Source organism: Martes martes (genome assembly GCF_963455335.1).
Source record: "Martes martes genome assembly, chromosome: 11".
Lineage (NCBI taxonomy): Eukaryota > Metazoa > Chordata > Mammalia > Carnivora > Mustelidae > Martes > Martes martes.
Genome location: NC_137899.1, coordinates 103,396,325 through 103,419,088, shown reverse-complemented (window position 1 = coordinate 103,419,088; position 22,764 = coordinate 103,396,325). Strand labels below are relative to the sequence as shown.

At 48.8% G+C, this 22,764-nt stretch overlaps 2 protein-coding genes across 11 annotated transcripts in view; one reads left to right on the top strand and one right to left on the bottom strand.

Moving 5' to 3' along the window:
- Positions 1-3,764: 3,764 nt before the first annotated feature.
- CCT8L2 (chaperonin containing TCP1 subunit 8 like 2) lies at positions 3,765-5,408 on the bottom strand (the record flags this gene model as incomplete). Its single annotated transcript, XM_080818574.1, has 1 exon — positions 3,765-5,408. One exon carries the CDS (start codon positions 5,406-5,408, stop codon positions 3,765-3,767), a length of 1,644 nt encoding a protein of 547 aa, XP_080674700.1.
- Positions 5,409-13,063: 7,655 nt separating this feature from the next.
- The window catches only part of KMT2C (lysine methyltransferase 2C), a 273,727-nt gene continuing 264,026 nt past the window's right edge, over positions 13,064-22,764 (top strand). For 9 of the 10 annotated variants that reach the window (XM_080818343.1, XM_080818351.1, XM_080818346.1 and 6 more), the window contains exon 1: positions 13,681-14,078. In XM_080818343.1, coding sequence (XP_080674469.1) covers positions 13,918-14,078 — 161 coding nt within the window. In that variant the 5' untranslated portion in view covers positions 13,681-13,917. Of the gene's footprint in view, positions 13,100-13,680; positions 14,079-22,764 lie in introns of those variants that run through there. The other variant, XM_080818342.1, reaches the window with a different exon arrangement.

Here is a 22,764-nt window from a genome sequence, read left to right as displayed (position 1 = left end):
CATGATCCCAGGGTCCTGGGATTGAGCCCCGCATCGGGCTCTCTGCTCGGTGGGGAGCCTGCTTCCCCCTTTGTCTCCACTTGCCTCTCTGCCTACTTGTGATCTCTCTCTGTCAAATAAATAAAATCTTAAAAAAAAAACACAAAAACTAGTTTTGCGTATTTACAAATGAATTTGTTGGGTCCCTGAGCTTCACTTTCTCTCTTCTTCCCATTCATATGTCCCCATTTTGGTGTTTTGGGTTTTTTCTCTTTAATCCCCCCCCCCCCGGGCTTCTGCACTAAAGCGACCTCAGACTCGTAGGCCAAGAAGGTAGAGCTCCTGCCATAAGGGGCTATCTTCAGAAGGAACTCGGGGAGAGGTTCAGACAGACAAGGGCATAAAGCAAACTGCTGACAACACTTCCGTGTCATCTCGATCTTCTTGCAGTTTGGAATCAGTGGCTTTTTTTTTTTTTTTTTCTTTTATTTGTCAGGACTGCAGTATTTTTGTAGGGTCCAGTCTTGGTTTGTGCTCTCGAGTTGCCCAAGTGAATGAACGTTTCTCATGACTCAGCGGCCTAGCCTCCACTTCCCAAGCCAGGCACCCGTGTCCCTCATTCCCTAGGACTCAGAAGTTCTTGTTTTTCTTTCCTCTTTTCTCTGGATCTTGTTTCTTTGCTCTCTGTTTGCCAGGTCAACTCAGAGTCTCATAAAGCAACGTTGCCGAACTGGAAGGGATTGGGGATGGGAGAACAGGCAAGTCCACCAGCGGCGAGTTCCATAAAGAATGTGCTGCAGGAGGTGTTGCTTCTGAAATTCAGCGGCTTCTGGAGTTGAGGAGAAGCCCATCTTGGAAGAGAAATATGTAGCCAACTCTGTGGGCCTTTGGAAAACTTGAGACCCTTGATCTTGTAACCTTGGAAGCAGGACTGGGATCCAGTAAAACTGAGGTCTAATGCTGGTGAACTTCTCCAGAGTCAGCAGGAGAAAAGAAACAACTTGCCGAGTCATATATTTTAACCCTTAAACAGAACAGATATTAAGAGGATATAATATTACGATATTAAGATATTAAGAGGATACTCAAGTATAATCAAGCTAGAGCTAAACGGGGTTATTGCTTAAATCAGCACTTCCAAAACTTTAATATGCACCCCATCCCTTGGAGCCCGTGTTATGGTGCAAATTCGAACATAGTAGGTCTGGGGGGGCAGGTAGGACTGGGCTTCCACATTGGTGATCTATTCCTGGTTCAGGGATCACACGTTGGGTAGCAAGAGCTCGAGGCAGGTGGGAGAGAAGGATGCGTCCTCAACTGAAGCTAAGAGGGGCTCCATACAAGCGCTTTGAGCTCATGGTGAACTCCCCACTCTGCTCTCTTCCCTAAGCCCGGTCTACCAGCTGCCCTTGTGGTCACCTTTCCTGTCCTATGACGGACGTTTCCTTCCCTTCCAGAGCTGCTAATGCTTTTTCAGTTACAAGAAGGGGAAAGCAAGGAGAAAGCAAGTCTGGCTCACTCTTTGGAAGGATACTCGGCAGTTCACAGAATTTGAAGCGCTGACCCGGCGGTCTTGGGATAGATGGACACCCAGGCGGTTCAGGGGCCTGAGCAGCCAGAGCTCCAGGCCCTTCCCGGCACATCCCATAAGATGCCTGAATTCTGTCTCCTCAAGGTACAAGTTTGGGCCAGGTGTTTTTGCCCTCAAAGTTCTCAGCATATGCCGGTTAAATTTGTGTCTGCTGTCCCTTTCTTTGTCCCTTTTAAAACTATCCTCGATCATTTTAACTTGTATTTACATGTATGCAAATGGTGTATGTGTGTCTCTGTGTGTCTCTGTGTATCTGTCCAGGAGCAAAGGAGATGTTATTGCTATAATATGATGTCTCCCCAAATAAATCATCGAAAAATCCCCTGTATATCAAACTTAGGATTTTTAAAATACAAGATCTTACATTGTTTGGATTACATATGTCTTGGATGTATAACTAAAATGTTCTCTGTGAGCAAGGGCCATCTTTTATAGAAAATAAACAAGGCTTTTTGTCTGATTTAAAAAACACATTGTGAATTTTCAAAAGGCCTTTTGAGACATTCTTTCTTTGTAATCATAGGGGTGATAGCTCTGAAAACATCCCAAGAGGAATGTAAGATTGGGTGATAAAACAACAAATGAGAGAATGGATTTTCCTCTTCTATGTACGATGTGACTTTGGTCAATTACTTTTTTCCTAAAGTTCTTGCAACTGAAAGTTAAACAAGCTCCTTTCTCATATGTTTGTCTTAATGATTAGATAAAGTGTATATAAAATGTGTTTGAACTGCTTTAAAAATTTAGCTATTTCTAGCATCATCACTGTTACGGAATTTGAGACTATGAGAACAATACCGAACTTGAAGGCAGGGGGGAACTATGAAAGCACTTAATTATATTCACTAAAATATAATGATGGTGACAAAACAAGGAAAGACACACCAAGGATGTTTTATATCTCTTAAATGAGAAATGGTGAGTACGGTTCTGTACATTTCCATTTCCCATCTTTTGTTCACCAACCGCTTTTCACAACTTCACTGCTTCCAAGTTTTTTTTTTTTTTAAGATTTTATTTATTTATTTGAGGGAGAATGAGTGAGAGAGAGCATGAGAGGGAAGAAGGTCAGAGGGAGAAGCAGACTCCCCAAGGAGCTGGGAGCCCGATGCGGGACTCGATCCTGGAAGTTCGGGATCATGACCTGAGCCGAAGGCAGTCGCTCAACCAACTGAGCCACCCAGGCGCCCACTGCTTCCAAGTTTTAAAGGAATCTTTGCACATTTGTTTTGCTTTGTTGAAGCTAATATGCCCACTATAAGACATTCGTTTCTTGAGTCTGGTTCTCTTGCCAGATACTTAAAGCATTTTTTTTTTTTTAATGATTGTAAGAGATTGCACCTTCCCATCGTCTAGGTTCTGTCCCTAGGTTCTGCTCTTTTCCCGGAGGCAGAATAACTTGGATGGTTAAAGTGGAAAAGGCTTGGGTAATAATGTGCTGTTCTGCTCCCAGCTCCACTCGAACTCCCTCTTCAACGCCCAGGGGCCTCCACCCCTAATCGTAGCCCTACTGGGGTTATCCTGGTGCCAGGGGCTCCCCAGTTCTCACCTACACAACAACCTTAATGCACTTCTAAGGTGTGTGTTATTCTGTTATCCATGCCAAGAATTTATTTTATTTGATTTCTGCCTGCTGGCTCATTTTCCTTTCGCCGCCACCGCCGCCTCCTTTTCTCCTCCTTCCCTGCCTTAGAGTAACATTCCCTTCTTTTCTCAAATAATCACAACAGGAATGCGCAGCCGCCCCTGTGAGCTGGAACTGACGTTCTCAGATTGCCAACATGACATCTGGACAGAAATTCACATTTATTAGGACATCGTGTGGGGATAACTCAAGCAGTCAGAAAGAGGTTCCTCTCCCTTTTTTTTTTTTTTTTTTTTTTGCATCCCCCAAGCCCAGGTACTCAATTTAAAAATCTTTGGTAGAATTGAATCCTGCTCTTATTGGAGGAACAGAATATGACCGAGAGATAGGAACTGAAAAAAGTCAAGAATCTGAAAGGAAATAAATCAATGAAAAGGACTTTTATCTTGTGGTCCTTTCTGCTGCGTTCATCGAAAGACACCGACTCTGATAGTACCAAGCACAGAGGGAATACATGCGGCAAACATTCTTTTTGGGGGGGATTGTGCCTTCCTTGGCGATCCGCTTTTTATTGAGGATGTTGCTACTTAAGCGTTGGAGTTGACTTTTTCACGGAGACGGCCGTTCCCTGGCCTTCTTAGGAACAGGATTCAAGCCCTGCTGATTGGCGGGACTTCTCTCGGCCACTAGGATTTCATCTACACTCACGAGCTGGAGAACCACATCAGCCACCACTCGAAGTCCATGGGCTTTGGCTACTAGGGTGTCCCACACCTCTCCCTCCGCCACGTTTATTATCCCCTCAGCCCCCACGCCTGCCAGCAAGTTCCCAGCTTGGTGGGCGCCGCTCAGCTCCGCCATGACCTCTGAGACCACCAAGCCTGCGTTCTCGGCCAAGGTCTCCGGAAGAGACTGAAGGGCCTGTGCAAATGCTAGGAAGGCGGGGCCGTGAGGCCCTTCCAGTCGGCTTCCTTTTTCTGACAGTATTTTTGCCAGAGCCATCTCGGCGGCCCCCGCGCCCGGGAGCAGTCTGGGGTCCTGGCACAGCTGGGCGTAGGCGTCGATGCCGTGGTACACAGCCTGCTCCGCACTCTTTAGCCCCTCCGCTGTGGCCCCCCTGAGGACCAAGGTGAGGGCAGGGGTACCTGAAGATTCCCATTCGAACACTACAGCCAGACCTTCCCCCAGCTCCTGCGCGTACACCCTCTGGCACTTTCCCGGCCGCAGCGGAGGAAGAAGGTAGGGCATCAGAGGCGTGTCCAGCACCCGGCTCAGGTAAACCACATCCCTCTGGGCCCTGGCCTGAATCACCATGATGCCGTACCTGTCAGCCCGTGCCAGCGTCTTCTCATCGATGTCCCCCCAAACCACCGCCACATTAATACAGGCTTTGGCCAGCTGGGCTACTTGCTTGTCTATCAACTGTTCATTTCCTCTCCCGAATTTAGTGAGGTCCTCGGGACTAGAGAGACGGGCCGTCGCCGGAGCCTGGGGGCTGGCAGGACCAAAGGTGCAGACAAAGAGGGCCACCCTGGCGCCGCTCAGCACCGTGGTCACCTGCCCGCAGGGGCTCGCGCTCAAGGCCAGCCCCGGGAGCAGGCACGAGTCCTCCAGCCTCCCCCCTCGCAGGGTGCACACCCCCACGCGCTCGCCGTGGAAGCTACCGTCCAGCTCCTTGGTGGCCCAGCACGCGTGGGCCACCAGCTTGGCCAAGTAGTCCATCTGCGGCGCGGCGTGGGTGTTCATCACTGAATAGAGGGCCCAAAAGGGGTCTTCCAAGGGCCCCAGGGAGCGGATGGACAGGGAGGGCAGCAGGGCCAGGGTCTCGGCGGTGGCCGCGGCGTAGGCCTGGCGCAGCTGGGAGCGGGGCAGGCCGGCGCGCAGCAGGTGCTCGGCCTGTCGGAGCAGGGCTTCCGCCAGCAGAACCACGAAGGCCGCGCCGTCGCCGGGGCCCTCCGCCTGCGCGTGGGCCGCTTCGCGCAGGAGCCGCGCGGCCGGGTGCTCCAGCTCCAGGGCCCGGAGGATGGCCGCGGCGTAGCCCGTGAACACCGTGCTTCCTCCGGCGGTGACCAGGAGCTTCTGCCGCCCGTGGGGGCCGTAGCAAGGCCGGATGACTCTGGCCAGGGTCTGCGCCGCGGGCACGCTGCCGAGCAGGTGCCTCTCCGGCGCTCCCGGGCTCCTCGCGCGCCGCCGCCGCCCGGGCGCCAGGCGCTCGGGCAGCTGCGGTGGCGCCGAGGTGGCTCTGCCGGCCATCGCCTGCCGAGTGCGGGAGCCCGCCCCGCCCGCCCGCCCAGGCGCTGCAGGGGCCGGGGGAGGGGGGCGCCCGGGCCGCGGATCTCGGACAGACGCTTCTTGGGGGGTCAGTGGAGAAAGGAGCCGAATGCCCTCCCAGCCGGGCTCTGGAGAAGTGGGCGCTCCAGGATCGCGTGCAGGGACGAGCTGCTGAGAGCCCAGCCCTCCTCCACTCCCCAGACTGATCTGCAAGGAACGGGCCTGCGGGGCCTCTGAAGCTCCCGGGCTGAGACGGACACGACCGTGATGAAGTCACAGAACGGCCCCTGGAACCAGGGGGCAGGGAATGAGGTCACAGAAGGATGCTTGGAGTGGAGGGTGGGCGCGTGCGAGCAGGCAGAAGTCGGGCCAGGTCAAATGGCAGATGAGGGACACAGGCGTGCGCCGGGGCCCAGAGTTTCATTTCACCTTGGGAGACCGTGGAGAGGAAAGCAAGTGAAAATCCCACCTGCTTCAAATTCCTGACGAAGCTGTGGCTCCCGCCCTGTGGGTCGTCGTCTTTGAGTGGGGAAGCGGGCTTTTGTTTTACTTCCTCGGGAAGGGCCAGGTACTACCAGCTCGGTTGTTATCTGTCCGCCCTGGCGGCTTTGGCCACCTTCTCCGCTGGTGCTGGTGCTACCCACCAGGTTCTTTCCGGTGTTTATTGGTCTGTTTGTCTTTCGGGTTGCAGGTGTGTGATGCTCCTCCTTCCGGGGACAACGATGTCACGGAGCTGGCAAAGGCAGGTCAAGACAAGGGAGGGAAAAATGCTGACAGCCTACAGAAAAAATGAATAGAAATGTTCGTAGCGCAGTGCACGGTCACTAGCCTCCCAGTGCTGGGAAAGGTAGAAAACCACAGGGAATGAATTTAGGCCCCTCAAGTCTTACCCTCAATCCCCAGAAATTCGGTTCTTTCCTTCCAGTAGCCCTCCTTCTAGCCCTCCTTCCCGGCTGTCTCTCTCCCCCCTCCTTTCCTCAAATAGAGCCTAGTGGGGTAACGATGACTCCTTTTTTAGTGTAATAAATCTTTATTGAGCACCTACTATGTTCAACGGAATGAGGACTACAAAAGAACAGGAACATGGACACCACGAAGGGGAAGAGATTTGCACCACAGGAATACCACTTCTGTAGGCATGGGGCAGAGCGCCAGCTGGAAGGGACCAGGATTATTAAGAGTGGGGGGCGGGGAGCGTGCCTGGGGGGCTCATTTGGTTAAGTGTCTGCCTTCAGCTCAGGTCATGATCCCAGGGTCCTGGGATCGAGCCCGGCATCGGGCTCCCTGCTCAGTGGAGAGTCTGCTTCTCCCTCTCCCGTTCCCCTGCTTGTGTTCTCCCCCCCTCTCTCTCTGTATGGGTGTGTCTCTCCCTGTCAAATAAATAAACAAAATCCTTAAAAAAAAAAAAAAAAGTGTAGGAGAAAGACAGAGCATTACCATTTGGTTTTGTTTGGAAAAACCCTTTTTACTTTGTTTAATAGCAGCTGTCCCCAAGGGGGAGAAATGAAAAAGAGCTCTGAAGCTGATTAGACCAGTCAGGAGTCATGATTGTATGGTGGGCATTGTTTTAATATTTCCACAGACAAGATGATAGCAAGAAAAAATGAAAAAAAAAATTCTGTGAGACTGAAATATAATTAAGGCTAAAATGGAGATAATTTTGGAGGAAAAAACTTTTTCTTTGAAAAACAACTTGATTGCTTTTGTAAAAATAATAGCTATTCATTATAAAAGTTAAAAAGAAAAATACAAAGAAAGCCAGTGTCATTTGGAATTCCAGCTCAGATAATAACTGTTGGCATTTTGATGAACATTATTACCTTGCACATATATTCATTCCTAGCCTGTTACGGATTTCTGGTTTTCCGTAAGTGGACTGTATGATACATATTGTGTAATTTATTCTGTTATCATTTCCCCCTCAACATTATATTGAAGGGAAGAAATGTTTCTAGGGAGATGTTATGCTGTCTGGAGACCGTGGACTCTTCTGACCTCTTTTGATTTTGGAGACTCCTTTGGGAAGAGGCATGAGCCTCCATACCCAGGCTTCTGGAAGCTAGTGACCCTGAGAAGAGTATCGTATAATAAATGTTGGGTATAGAAGCAAAGATGAGGAGTGGGGTTTCTTTATAGAAATGTAACAGCTGACACAAAATATAGCAAAGTATGCATGTTTACATTGTTATAAAGATACAATTTCTTTTTAAGAAGTAAACACTCCTGGTGGACGTATGGGGAGGGAAATAAACACTCCTGTAAGCCATTATCTTAGCTCTTTCTCTTAGACTTCACCTATGGTTCCCCACTTATTTCACGTACTCCACAACTATTTATTGAGCTGCTGCTAAATTATAGAGATCAAAGATGAGTGAGGCAGACAAGGGCGGCCGTCTCTACAAGGGCGTAGGGTGGGATACATTCCAGGCCTTGAGAGCTGTGATGGGGAAAGCACGGGTGTTGTAGAAGCATGGGGGTCTGGGGGGAACACAGAGTCATTGTCATGGGGAGAGCCGTGGTCAGGGATGGAAGTCACATCTAAAGAAGCAGAGACTGGCCCGTGAGATAGGAAGGGAGTCGGGACAGCCCAGTGAAGTTTGTAGTCCACCAAAGGTAGTTCTGAAGGCTGGAGCTCACTGTGAGGAAGAAGGAGGGCAGGGAGAGGGGATGGACACTTTGGCCGGGGAGCAGCAGGCTTAGGGGGCCATGCCAAGGAATTTAGATTTCAACATGAAGAGAGATGGGTGGGACTCTTGAGTTACATTTCCATCGTAAAGGTACATGTTTTTACGTTGTGGTGTCTTTGTCCATTTTGCCTCACGGCACAGGGAAAGTGAGGATCTGCTCTTTGTCTTTGATCTTGGAAACAGGCTCCAAACCGTACATTTTGGATCGAAATTTTTTGACCTACCTTTATATAGATCAAACTGACTAAGGAAGTATTAAATCACAATTTTACTTACTACTATGTGAACACTGTCACTGTTAAATTTGCTTGAATTTTATTTATCCTACAGATAAATTGATTAGGTATAAAATAAATGTGAATATCTTGTGCCCAGAAAACTTTGCATGCAGTTAACCCATTAAATATACTTAAAAAATTAATATACATTTGATCTGCTAAGATGTGTAGGCACCAAGATAGGCTGTTTGGTAGCTAAATCGGGTTGAATGTTGTCCCCTCAACATTCACATCCTTCCCCAAACCTCAGAATGTGACCTTATTTGGAAATAAGATTGTTGCAGATGCACTTAATTAAGATGAGGTCATACTGTAGTAGGGTGCATTCTTATTCCAATAGGACTAGTGTCCATACAAGAAGCGGAGAGACACATACACAGAGAACATCATGTGAGGACACAGAGATGTGGAGGGAAGATGGCCTTGGGAGTGATACCTCTGCAGCTGAGGTCACCAGGGACTGTGGGCAACCACTAGAAGCTGAGAGGCATAGATCAAATTCTTCCTTAGAGCCTACCACAAGGAATCAGTCTTTCCAACACCTTGATTTGGGACATCTGGCTACCAGAACTGTGAATGGGTAAATTTCTGTTGTTTTAAGCCCCCAGCTTCTGGTAGTCCTGGGAAACTAATGCAGTAGTAGTCTTGTATCATCAATAAAGGAGAGGAACTTAACAGTGTGGGGGGGGGCGCTGGGGACGCTGGGGTAGGGTTTCTAGTTTATAACACTGGCTGGCACGATGTTTTTATATCCCTCTTCTAAACAGACATAGTTGTCTGCTGACTTCTCCACCTCTGCCCTTCCCCCAATATGCCCAGATGCGTTTCTATTAAAACTATGGTCTTGTACACAATGGATGTAAATATTTAATCTTTCTATTTGTATGTTTTCCCATGTTTATTTTTCAGTTACCAGCTTGCCCCTTTTGTGTTTATCTTGCTAAGTAGTGCCAGGCTTAAAGCATAGACCCCTGGAGGGCAAGATTTCTATCTATATGAAGTGTGCTGCCCAACACCTACTTTGCCCCACACTCATCACAAATTATGATTATTTCTTTAAGATTTTATTTATTTGACAGACAGAAATCACAAGTGCGGAGAGGCAGGCAGAGAGAGAGAAAGAGGGGGAAGCAGGTTCCCTGCTGAGCAGAGAGCCTGATGTGGGGCTCAATCCTAGGACCCTGAGATCATGACCTGAGCCGAAGGCAGAGGCTTTAACCCACTGAGCCACCAAGTGTCCCTACACAAATTATTTTTGAAGGTGAATGTTCTGTTTAATTATTTCTCAGTTTCTTTAATTTTTCTGTCCAGCAGGTACATGGTATGCATTACTGAAATAACTCATGTAAAGCAATAAGAATTTCCAAAGCTAAAAACACACTGTGGACTAAATATGAACTAAAGTTAAATGATTGACTTTCTTTTGAATTTTTATTTTTTAAGCAATTGCTACACATAACATGGGGCTCAAACTCACAACCCTGAGATCAAGAGTTACATGCTCTACTGACTGGGTCAGCCACGTGCCCTGGAATTTTTAAAACCTTTTTTCATTGAAAAAGGACAAAAATTGATAGCCTATGACTGCAACTTTTTAAAGTGTAACTTTAACAGTAAAAATATGAACATAAAGATCAGAAGATCTAGAATTTAGGTTTTCAGTGGTCCTCTACAACTGTAAGTTTGGTTCCTAACAAACGCTGAGGAGTTTAAGACTTCATAGGGGAAAGAAAAGAGAGAGGGAGAGAGAGGGAGACAATTTATACTGAACGTATGGGAGAGACTAATATTTTACATTCACTAAAACAAAGCAAAACAAACTCTAAATAAAGGCCCTATCAATGACATTAGGCCTCCAATTAGTAAGAATGGGCACTGTACTGTGAATTTTAATTTATCATCAGTTTTTTGCTAGATACTTTGAGGTTCTTATTTTGCTTAGTTCCACGAGACGTTGCTTTTTCTTTGGTGTAGATAACAATCCTCACCCCCCAAACCACATTCTAAATATTTAATACGTATTTATTATACTGCATGTGCTCTGAAAGATTCAAACATTGTAGAAAAATGTAATATAGAAAGTGAAAGTCCCTTGTGATCCAGACCTTCAGAGATTATTGCTGTTAACATTTTGGTACATATCTATCATGTTTTAAAAATGCCTACATGTGGGACACTTGGGGGGCTCAGTTGGTTAAGCGGCTGCCTTCCGCTCGGGTCATGATCCCAGCGTCCTGGGATGGAGTCCCACATTGGACTTCTTGCTCAGCAGGGAGCCTACTTCTCCCTCTGCCTCTGCGTGCCACTCTGTCTGCTTGTGCTCACTCTCTGACAAATAAATAAAATCTTAAAAAAAATAAAAAAATAAAAATGCCTACATGTGTACTTTTGAAAAAGTAGGTTTTTTAGAAAAAATTTTCTTTTTGCATTTGGTGCTTCTAGACACTTATGCCTTTCTGATCTTATAATTTTGAGTAACTTCAGGTACATGACTCCTGGCTTTTTGCCATTGTGGTCTCAGAGCTCCAAAATTTGGATCCTGGACATGCAAGAACGTTTGGTGGACCTTTATGTTAAACAGGTATTCTTAGAATCCTTCTTCTTCTTCTTCTTCTTCTTTTTTTTTTTTTTTTTATTTTTATTTATTTATTTGAGAGACAGAGATCACAAGTAGGCAGAGGAGATAGGCAGAGAGAGAGGAGGAAGGAGGCTCCCCGTCCAGCAGAGAGCCTGATGTGGGGCTTGATTGCAGGACCCTGGGATCATGACCTGAGCCAAAGGCAGAGGCTTTAACCCACTGAGCCACCCAGGCACCCCAAGGCAGAGGCTTTAACCCACTGAGCCACCCAGGTGCCCCTGAATCCTTCCTCTGCCCATGATCACTTCAGGCCGACAAGCCTGCTATCCTATTTCAACAGATCCCAACTGCTTGTATGCTCACAGCAGCCAAAGGAAGGGAGATTCAAGGCTGGGCTTACTATCCATCATCTTTTCTTTCCAGAAGCATCAGTGCACAAACCCATTTCTTACGTTTTCCTCCATTCCACCCACTTTTCTGTTCAGTCCCTAGTTGTTTCCTTTTAAAACTTCTCTCCAGTAGGAGTGACTTGCAGTTTGCACATACTGACTTTTAAATTCTCCCCAGTGCTGAAGAAATAGACTGAAGTAAATTACCCTGATAAGTAATTTTGTGCATGTGAAACTCAGAGCCGGACATGACTGCTCTAATCTCATTAATGAACACAGATAAACATTTGGATCAATAATCCGATTTTTGAAAGTGTAATGTGCAGGAGAAAAAGTAATGAAAAGACTGTACATACACGGCTTCATAATTCACCATTAGGCATATATGTGTCGAATTTCTCATAGTCCGACACTTAATTTATGGTTTGCATTCACCAAGTCAGCTTCGCCCCGATCTCAGAATTCCTGTTGCTGTAAATTTAGTAAACTTGAACCAAGCCAGCAGGGATTGAACCCCGCAGGAATCCCAACGACTGTCTTATTACAGTCCTCGTTTCAGCCATTTCAAAGAGCTGCTTTTAGCGAGAACCGGCTCTGGAAATGACACTGTGTATACTTTGCCCGGAGAGGAGCACAATTCAAAGTTCACGCGCGGGCGCTCGGGAGGCAGGGAGGGGAGCAGCCCGGCCGGGAAGCCGGGACCCACCGCCGGAGCCGCGCACGGCGCAGCGGGGACGGCGCGGGGCCCAGCCCGGGGGCGCCCGCGTGCCGGCGGGAGGGCAGCCCCGACTGCGCGGCGCGTCCCGGCGCTTCCGCAGGTGCCGCCGGGTCCGCACGCAGCGCGGCCGCGAGTGGGAGGGAAAGCAGGAAGGGTCGCCCCCCGCCGGAGAGGGCGCCCCCAGGCTCCCGGGGGCGGCCGTCTCTCCCCCCGCCCCGGGGAGCGCCCCCCCCCGCGCCCGTTCTCCCGAGGCCAGCCAAGCGCCGCGGGGGCTCGGAGACCCCCGCCCTCCGGGGCGTCCCCACACAGCGCCCGGCCCCGGTCGTGGGGCTCCGGCTGGCGCGCGCGGCGCTCGGCGTGCCGCTCCCGACCTGTCACCGCTTTTTGTCTGACAGCTCGAGGAGCCCTTTCTGGCCCGTTTGAAAAGGACGTTCTCGTCACCAAACTCTCCCCGGGGTCGGATCGCGGCGAACTCGCGCCGCACCCCGCGTCCGCGACGGCGGCGGGAGCGCCCGTGGGCTCCGAGCTCGGGCCGCCGGGCGGGTGGGCGCGCGGGGGCGGCGCGGCGGCGCCCGGGGCGGGGTGAGGGGGCCGGCGGCTCGCGGGCAGCCCCGGCGCGGTCGGAGCGCCCCCGCGGCCCTCCTCTTCCCCCGGCGCGCGCCGCGCCGGCCCTGGACCCCGATCCCGGATCGCCGCTTCCGCAGCTTGGCGCTCTCCCGAGCCGGAGCCGGAGCCGGAGCCGGAGCCGGAGCCTAGGCGCAGCCCCGGCGGCCGCGTCAGAGAAGGAGAGGGAAGGGCGGGGGACGGGGTGGGGGGGGGTGGGGGGAGGCGGGCGGAGGGAGCGGGGGCGGGGGAGGGGCGGTGAGGTCAGCGGCGGCGGCGCATCCGCGAGCGGCGCATGCGCGGAGCGAGCCCTGTGAGTGGCAGCGGCGGCGCGCGGGGGGCGGTGGGGCCGAGGAGTGGGGGAGGGGGCGGGGGCGCCGCGGCGGCCGTGTGTGGGCGAGACGGCGGCGAGTTTGAGAGGTCTGTGGTGCGGGGCGCCCGGGGGAGACCCGGCGCGGCCCTCGCGCGACGGCCACCGTCGTGTGTGTGTGTCTGTGTGTGGTACACGCACACCCGCAAAACTTCCTCCTCCCCGGCCCGGGAGGGCGGGCGCGGGCGCTGAGGGGCCGGCGCTCGCGCAGCCCGGAACCCACCACAACAACTGGAGCAGCTGTCAAAACTTCGCCGCCGCCGCCCGGCCTGACGCGGCCCGCGCGGGGGAGGGGCGGCCGGCGGGGCCGCGACCCCCCGCCCCCCGCCGCCCCCCGCCGCCCCCCGCCGCCCCCCGCGGGCCCGCCGCCCCCCGCGCCGCGGCCCCTTTCTCCTCCCTCCCGCGGGCGCTGGGGGAGGGGCGTGGGCGCAGCCCCGGCCGGCGCCTCCCGCACCCCCTCAGTCGCCCCGCCCCGCCCCGCACCCGCCCGCCCGCACCGCCCGGCCCCCGCCCGCGCCCCGCCCGCCGCCGCCGCCGCCGCCGCCGCCGCCGCCGCCCGCACCTCCCGCCCGGCCGGCCGGCCCCTCCCTCCCGCCCGCGCCCCGCCCGCCGCCCCCCGCCCCCCGCCCGGCCCCTGCGCGCCGAGGTGCGCGCGCCCGCGCGTATGTGTGTGAGTGCGTGTCCTGCTCGCTCCATGTTGCCGCCTCTCCCGGTACCTGCTGCTGCTCCCGGGGCTGCGGGAAATGCGAGAGGCTGAGCCGGGGAGGAGGAACCCGAGCAGCAGCGGCGGCGGCGGCCGCGGCGGCGGCGGCGGGAGGAGCCCCCCAGGAGGAGGACCGGGATCCATGTGTCTTTCCTGGTGACTAGGATGTCGTCGGAGGAGGACAAGAGCGCGGAGCAGCCGCAGCCGCCGCCACCACCCCCCGAGGAGCCCGGAGCCCCGGCCCCGAGCCCCGCAGCCGCAGACAAAAGACCTCGGGGCCGGCCTCGCAAAGATGGCGCTTCCCCTTTCCAGAGAGCCAGAAAGAAGTAAGTTGAGTGTGAGGGAGCCAGGCCGGGAGCCAGCCGCGGCGCCGGGCCGGAGCTGTCACCGGCGCGCCCGGCCCCCTGCCCCCGCGCGCCCCCGGCCGCCCCCGCGGGGTGGGGGTGGGGCCCGCCGGCCGCGCGGCTCCGGCCCCGGGCGCCCGCCCGCCCCGCGCCCCGCGCCCCCTGCGCGGCCGCCCGGCCCGGCCTCCCGCGGGCGCCCGCACCTCACTCCGCCCGGCGGGGCTCCGACGGCCCGCGCCGCCGCCGCCGCCGCCGCCACACTTTACTTTTTAGTTTGGCCCTGGCGCCGGCTTTTTTTGGTGCTTCTGCCTTCGGAGAAATTTCTCGTCGATTCCCCTCGGCCTAGCTGGGTCACTGCAGAAACCCACGGCGGAGCGCGCCCAGGTCGTCCCCGGGCGAGCGCATTGTCAACTACAAAGCGGTCCGCTGCGGGACACTCGCGGAGCTGTCAAAGCGCCGGGGCCAGGTGGTCGCCCCGCCGGCTTCGCTGGGGGACAAGGGCACGGGAGGAGCTCGCGCCGCCCCTCTTTGTCAGCCTGCTGCCCCTTTAACTTTTCGTGCCCCCGAACCTGAGCTTTCGTCCTTTAATGATATATTAGGAAGTCGCCCGACTTCTTCCTCCCCCTCAACCCCCCCCCCGACCCGCACTGCCCGGCGCCGGGGAGCTCGGCTGCTGGGAGGTCGCGCGGCTGCGGCCGGAGCGTGCAGAAGTTTTGGAAGCGGAGCCAGGATCCCCGCAGCAGGCCGAGTAGCGAGAGCACGTTTGTGCAGGGAGAAGACAGATGCGAGTGCTGCCGAACTTCCCTCGGAGTCGTCGCTCGGAGCCGGTACCGGCTCGGCCAGGGCTTTCGTTGGGTTTCCTGCGGGCACGAGGACTTAGACTGGGGTTACTCGAGGACCGGGAATGCCTTTTTGGAAAATGGTTCTGTGGCCACTTGGCCTGGAAGCTAAGAAACCGGTTTCGGTGCCGGGGAGCCGCCCCGCGCTCGTGGCTCCGGAGGGTGCTCGGGGAGACCTGCGAACGCCTTCGGAAGTTGTAGAATGGCGTGTGTTGCTTACTCATTTCATGCTAGGATCGTCTCATTGAACTGTCGGGAGTGGAAGGGTGCACGGGGACGCGCCGGAGAGCGGCACGCTCGTGGAGAGCCTGGTGTTTTGTTGTTGTCGTTCGGGCGCACTGGTTCAGTAATATTAGTGGTATGTTTGGCGATACATAGTCAAAGTAGTAGGGTTCACCGAGGCAGAGGAGGGCAGGGTTGTGGCAAACCCATGGAGCCCCGGCTGCAGTTCTCCTTTTTTGCTTTGCTCTCCTTTTACTGTGAAAATGATTCAGGCCCTTTAACTTGCTTGCCTCCATGTTTTATTTCCAGCTCTTACCTACCTATGACAAATCGTGAGAGAAACAAGGACAGGACATGTATACATTATTGCACTGGCTTCTTTGTGATACAAAGTTGCGGTTTATTATGCCACTGGCGAGGATTGTAATGAAACGTCTGGTGTAAAAATGCCTTTATTATTCCCCTATTGAGTGAATTTGGAGAAGGAAGATGGAGTTTTAAGTAACTTTAAACTTTGTCACTTTTTTGTATCCTTTAAAGCAACGCATGTCCAGCCGTATTAGGGTTTTAAGTTAATTGCTTCCCGTTTTGACTATTCCTTCTTGGTTTCTTTCTCAGTATTAATTTGGGGTTAATGTATATTCTAGATTTAAAGTTCCTACCCTAGGAGGTGTAGACCTATTTGTCACACCCCTCACCCATACACATGCAAGTGCACGAGCGCGCACACACACAAGCAAACACACAAACCCACAGGCCAAACACACATGCATAGCTCCCCTGAGATCGAAGTGAGTTCATTTGTATTAGTGCAACCTCTGGGTGCACCGGAAGAAAGGTTGGATTGGGGTATTACCTCTGTATTATTTTTATCTCATTTTATGTATAAAGAAAAAGTACTCCTTTGAGAAATTTGAAAATTTCTACACATGTTTAGTACAATTCTGAGTCTTAGGAGAGTGTTTTTTCTTGGATTTCAGAACTGGTACAGCATTCCTCACACGAAATTTAGTGGTAACTTTGATGATTCCAAACTTTTTAGTGAATTTTAAAAAAATTTGGTGTGCCTTTTGAATGGAGTGGACTCTGCTTGTTTTAGAAACATGTAAGTGGAAACTAATATGTGAGCTGGAAAGCAAATCGGAGGGCTTTCAATTGTGTTTCTCTATACAGTGTTGGGGATGCATGCAGAAAAGACCCTGCAGTTGGGTAGTGAAGATCCTGAAAGTGAAACTGCAGTGTACCAAATGTAGATTAGGTTTGCAAATGCTAAAATTACAGGGGATTGCAAGTAATTACCTAAGGAATGAAAATTAATTTTTTTTTTTGTGAAATGCAGTGGAGATACAAGTTTTTAAATTGTGCATGTTATTTAGATGGTCAGTAAGTGGGTTGTTTTGTGCTAGAGAAAATGTCTTATGACACTGCTTAAAAGTGTGTTTGTGTGTTTGTCTTTGGATTTAGAAAAAGAGGGTAACCATGCACTGCTAATTATACTTTCTTTGAGTTTGAATTTTTAATAGGTAAGTAAATTTAGCATTTTCTTGTTTTATACTGTTAGATAATTTTTATCTTATTATGTTTAAAAAGCATAGGCTATATAGTTACTAGTTTTGGTTAAGTATTGTTATCTTAAAATTGTTTACTAAAATTGAGAATTTTAAACTGAAGTTATAGCCAAGTTTGAAAAGTAGGTATATAAATAAGGATTTCCTGTTGCCCAAATGTGAAGTCAAAAATGAAATTTACATGTTTGAAATTACATTGTTTCAAAGTTCTCCTTAACAGTAAGGACTATCTAATTGGTTATTTGGAATAGCTTATATTCTTTATCAGAGGTACAGGTCTTTCCGTTGGTGAAGAAGCTCCTGCCACAGAGTAGGCACCTAGAGGGCTAATTTTCTGTTAATATTTAGGAAACTTTCCCCAAAGCTTTGATTTTTATTTTTCCTTCTTGGAATATATATTCCTTGGAATATATATTCACATTACTAAATTGGGAAGACAACCATTCTACCATTTTTTTTTTTTTTTTTACCAAGTCAACAAAGTTAATGTTAGGGATGGGGTGGGTGTGGGTGTGGGGGTGGTGAAGCAGGTGGTGAGGATAGGATTTCTGAGGCACTATCCTTGACTCTTTTTGAAAAAAACAAAACAAAGCACAAAAACAAAAACACCCCATACCTCTTTATATTCTGAACCACTTTCTTTTCAGAGAGCAATTACTGTTATTAGAAAGCCACCTTGAGCCTTACCGTTGTAGAAAATTGGGCACAACCAGTGATGTCATACAAGGGACAGCAAAAAAATGGCTCTGCAGCCGATGACTGTTGCTATTCTATATTTGTAAGGTCCCTCCCCCAACAAAACCTCATTTCCATAGCTGTGAATTTGAAATAAGTAATAAAAAGGTGTATTGCATTGCAATATATGCAGTTTCGTAAAGCAATAGTTTACAGTTGGAGGATACCACTATTATTCATGCTTCTTGAGATAATGCAGATTTGTAACTTGTATGATAGTAATTATTTTTCTTATTTTTTAAGAGATTTAGGTACATGGAAATTTTGGCAATACTGGTATCTGGCACTTAATAGGCATTGGAATGTTTTAATGTACTTGAACATCGAAAAGCTGGTCCAGGAATGGTAGCCTTTCACCTGTTAGGGCGGCTGTTCTCCAACCTGACCTCACTGTAGTTGGTCCGCTGTTGTCCTGTTGGTCTTATTCATGGAGTCTCTAGTCTTTGGGAATATGTTGTTAGTCTTACAATTTTATGTTCAGCATATTGGTTGTTATTACGTAAACACTTAAAAGTATCAGAATCGTTTCTTTTCCCATTCTGAAAATAGCGGTTTAATACATTTTCCTACTGTCTCAGTTAATTCTGCCATGCCAGATCTTTAGGCCATTTGCAGGGTGACAAACACACTACTCTACCCTTCCCCTTTCCCCCACCTTTTTGCAAAACTACATGGTATTCTCCAGGCCACAGTCAGATTTCCTTTGGGTAGATAGTGATTGTTCAATGACGTTTCCTTAAGCCACTTGCAGATATGACTGAGGGGCTTCCATGAAACCTCATTTCCAAAACAAAAATGGTCAGTTTTTAGTTACAGTTAATATTAGATGCTGTCTATGCTTTTGTCTCGTGGAGAGGTGTGAGATACCTTGGATACATTTTTGTATCCATTTGATACATTTTTTAATCCACGAGATGTTTGGACCGAACATAATTTTTTAGCTGATATAGAATAAACTTACCAGCCTCTGTGTGTGTGTGTGTGTGTGTGTGTGTGTGTGTGTGTATTTCTCCTTTTTTGCTTTATTGTTTTGGCCCGTCTTTTAATTTCAGCAAGCTGATTAATCCCTTCTTCCTCTTTTTAAAAAATTGTCTTTATCATGTTTGTGCTACAGTGTCTATTTTCAGAATTTCTTGGCAGTGTGAGTTGCAAAAGTTATGGAGTGAAATAGGGACAATTTCTTTTTCTTTTCTTTCTCTCTCTCTCTCTCTCTCTCTCTGGTGGTGGCCTGCATATAAATGTGTGTTTGTGGTTAGTGTGAAAATTTAGTGGAAAGACCAATTCTGAATTTGTGATGGGAAGTGTCAGTCTCTCTCTTCGCAGAATTTGAAGGACTTAGGAACACAAGAGAAACAGGAATGACACAGCTCTTTTTGCACTTTGTCTAGGAAAAAGTCCCATGTAAAAGATGGGAAAATTGTTTGACTTTGCTTTTGCTGCTAATTTTGTGATCGCAGTAACTATGTATGATACACAAATGCTGAAATTGCTTCAGAAGTCCGGGAAGTACTGTTCTATAACTTTTTAGATCTTTCATTTGGCATGTTTTATTCAAAGAGCATGTAAGTGTTAAGTGTATGTTGGGGGTGGACAGTCAACTCTGGAAGAAGGTTCGCTGTGGCCAAGAGGGGTCTGCAAAGATTTGGAGGAAGCAGTACTTGAGTTAGAACTTGAACAATTGATAAGATTTAGCTAAGTGCAGTGAGAAAGTTAGAGAGTGTTCTGGGGCAGCAGTGTGAGTGAAATTATTGAGGCGGGAAGTGTAAAACGTGTTTTCTTGGTGGAGTGTGACTAGAACAGAGGCTTAATGTGGGATTTGGGGCCGTGCCATGATGGTCCTTGAATGCCAGGCTAATGAGTTCGGGCTTTGTAGTGCAGGGGTTATAAACTGTTTACAGGGACCAGGTAGGTAATTTAAATGATTACATGCAGCTTGTAAGATCCTGAATGACAGCTGACATAACTTAAGGCCTTGAGTTGGGGGAAAAATGGTGAGTAAAAAAAGCCTGAAGGGTTCTAGGAATCTATGCCTTGCTCAGGTGCAAATGAGAGTGTTCTGCCTGATAGTTGCCACGTGAGACTGTCAGATGTTGCTTTTAGATATTCTGGTCTGTCTGTTCTTTTTCTTTCTTTCTGTTAAGGATGTTATTTATTTATTAGAGAGACGGAGAGAAAGTATAAGTAGGCAGAGCAGCAGGCAGAGGGAGAGGGAGAAGCAGGTTCTCCGCTGAGCAGGGAGCCTGATGTGGGGCTCGATCCCAGGACCTTGCGATCATGACCCGAGCCGAAGGCAGCTGCCTAACTGACTGAGCCACCCAGGCGCCCCTAGATATTCTGGTTTTTCAACAGAGACTGAGAACTTGGAATTTTACGTGAATTCTCTTTTTAAATGTCTTCAGTTAAGATCTAAAACACTATTTGGGACTACACCTTGTGGGTTAGGTTTAATCTGTGGACCGCGAGCAAGTTACAGGTCTTCAACCCCTGCTTTATACCCAGGTTATTTTATTTTTTAAATTAAAGTTTTAAAAGCAGATGTTTGCCATCTTCCAGAGGACAGAAACGTTATTAAATTATTTTGTATTCTCTGTGCATTTTATACAGTTGAATGTCGGTACTCTAATACTTGTTTATTGGATGGCAATTATTTTAGGAAAGCTGCCCTGGTAATAATATGAAGAGAGGAGTTACCTGGAGGCAGAGATTAACAGCCTGTTGCAATAGTCATGGTGTGAGTTGATCAAGGCAGATGGTATATTGTTGGTAAAGTGGATGGAAAAGAAGAGAGATTTCAGTCAATGCAGAAGAGGAGTTTTGAAGTTCCTGCCATAGATGTTGAGGTGATAGAGACATCTGGGGGTGTTTGGGCGGTGTAGCATTGAAGTTTAGGAGCTTGATTAGGGTAGGTGATTAAAGATGTAACTTCCTTGAAATCGCTGAGAATGCGGAGGGTGTGTTAAATTTAGTAAAAGAATTAGGATGCTTACTTCTCTTAGGACATGATGGTGGGGTGGAAAGGGACCAAGAAAGCCCATAAAAATGAGGAAGGAAATCAGAATATGTTTCTACAAATGGGCAAGTAAGTATGTGCAAGGATGCTCATGGCAGCAGAGACAAGTAGAAAATGAATAGAGATTGGCTACAGCAAAACACCTATCAGTGGACTGCCGGGAAGTTTTTCTCAGGACAGAGAGGTGGACCTGTCAGTACCAAAGTGGGAAAATGTCTGTGATATATTTGTCGACTTGAGGAAAAATCTTCTGAAAGTTGCAAAGCAGTAAGTTTAGTACTAACTCTATTTAGTAAAGAGCACACAACCCCAAACTATGGATGTATTTTGGGTAGAGAAAATTATTTGGAAGAATACATAGCATCATTAATACTTCTGTGGAGTATATAATGTTGTATGTACATTTATGCAGTGTTTATTTATTTATTTTAGAGAGCTGGCAGGGAGAGGGGAAAGAGTCCCAAGCAGGCTCTGTGCTGAGCACAGAACTAGATGCAGGGCTCGATCCTATGACCCTGAGATCATGATCCAAGCCAAAGTCAAGAGTTGGATGCTTGACTGACTGAGCCACCCAGGGGCCCCTCTGTGCAATTTTTAAAAAGCCAATAGCTTAAAACCATAATCGTGTTTTACAAATGAGAAAACCAAATTCAGGGTACAGATTCTGGCCCCAAGGTCGCCTGCATTCAAATCCAAGTCCCACTACTCACTAACTTCGGTCTTGGGAAGTTACTGGACAGTTTGCTGCCTTGGTTGCCTCATCTGCAAAGTGCACATTCTAGCGCACCTGGTTTAGGATTGTTGTGAATTTATGTATGTGTGGAATTTAGAACAGTGTCTGGCACAAACTAAGTGCCATTATTAGGAGGTGCTGTTATAAGAATTGGTTAATATTTGTTATTGCCGCTCTCATGAGTTATCATCAATCAAGTATTTGCCTGATATCCTAGAACTTGTTAGTCACAGACAAGGAATGAGATGCCAAACTCACTCTAAAAATGTCATGGCATAAAATAATGTAGTAGTTATTGGGGGTGGGGGGGCAATAAAGATTTCCTTTCTGTACAGCTGTCCCTAATAAAGACAAAAAAGAAAGATAAAAAAGCTAGGTCAGCAGAAATCTCTATAGAATGTTTCTTATTATGAGGAACACATGAAGAACAACAAAAAGCAGTTCCCTCGAAGCTGTATATATAGTACCGTTACTACAGAATTATTAAAAAATTTTCATTGTCCAAACTTGTGAATGTGGTCATAGTGATCTTTTTATATTACAACTCTGCCGACTCTGTTTTTATTAGTAGGTCTTCCTAATTAAGACTTCCTGTTAGGTGGTTTTAAAATGATTTATGTCTTTCATACTGAGTCTTTTTTTTTTTTTTTTGTAAGATTTTATTTATTTATTTGACAGATCACAAACAGGCAGAGAGGCAGGCAGAGAGAGGGGAGAAGCAGGCTTCCCGCTGAGCAGAGAGCCCGATGTGGGGCTCGATCCCAGGACCCTGAGATCATGACCCAAGCTGAAGACAGAGGCTTAACCCACTGAACCACCCAGGCGCCCCCTGAGTCAATTTTAATCTTTACATTTCCATGTAATCATTTACATTAGGAGCGGCATAGCCAGAGGTCATAGGAAGTGTGTGTGATTTTGTTAATTCCATCTTTTAGTGGAGCCTAGCAACAAACAAATAACTTCCTTGATTTCCTGATCTTGGGGATCCTAGTGGCATATACCACATGTCTGGAGTAAGCACCCAGTTAGATATAAAATAAATTTTAAAGAACTAATTATATTTTTTTAACCTTAAAGCTCTCATCCATCTAATTGTTCTGCCAAGGTTGAATTTGGTTGGTATGGCCAAGTTTTTCTCATATCAGTCTCTTACATACTTAGAGACTCATAAAATGGGAAAACCAGATGAGCATTCTAAGAACACTTCATCTAACCCCTCATTTTGCTGGTAGCTGAGCCTCAGAGAGGTGATAGCATGCTATAGATCATGCATCAGGATCTTAACCTGCACAGTAAATGCTGGGAGAGAAGGTAGTCTATTATGTTGGTGATCCCTAGTGAACCATGCCTGCTGGGACTTATGCTGTTGTATGGTCACCTCCTCATGTGTCTTGTCTAGCCCTGTGACTCACTTTAACCAGCAGAATGCAGCAAAAATGGCACTGTGATAGTTTGGGGCCTAGGCTTTAAGAAGGCCAGGAACTCTAACTCTTGCCTGCTTGGGAGCCCCAGTCACCATGTAGGAAGGTAGGTCCTGCCCTGCTGGAGAGACCATGTGTAC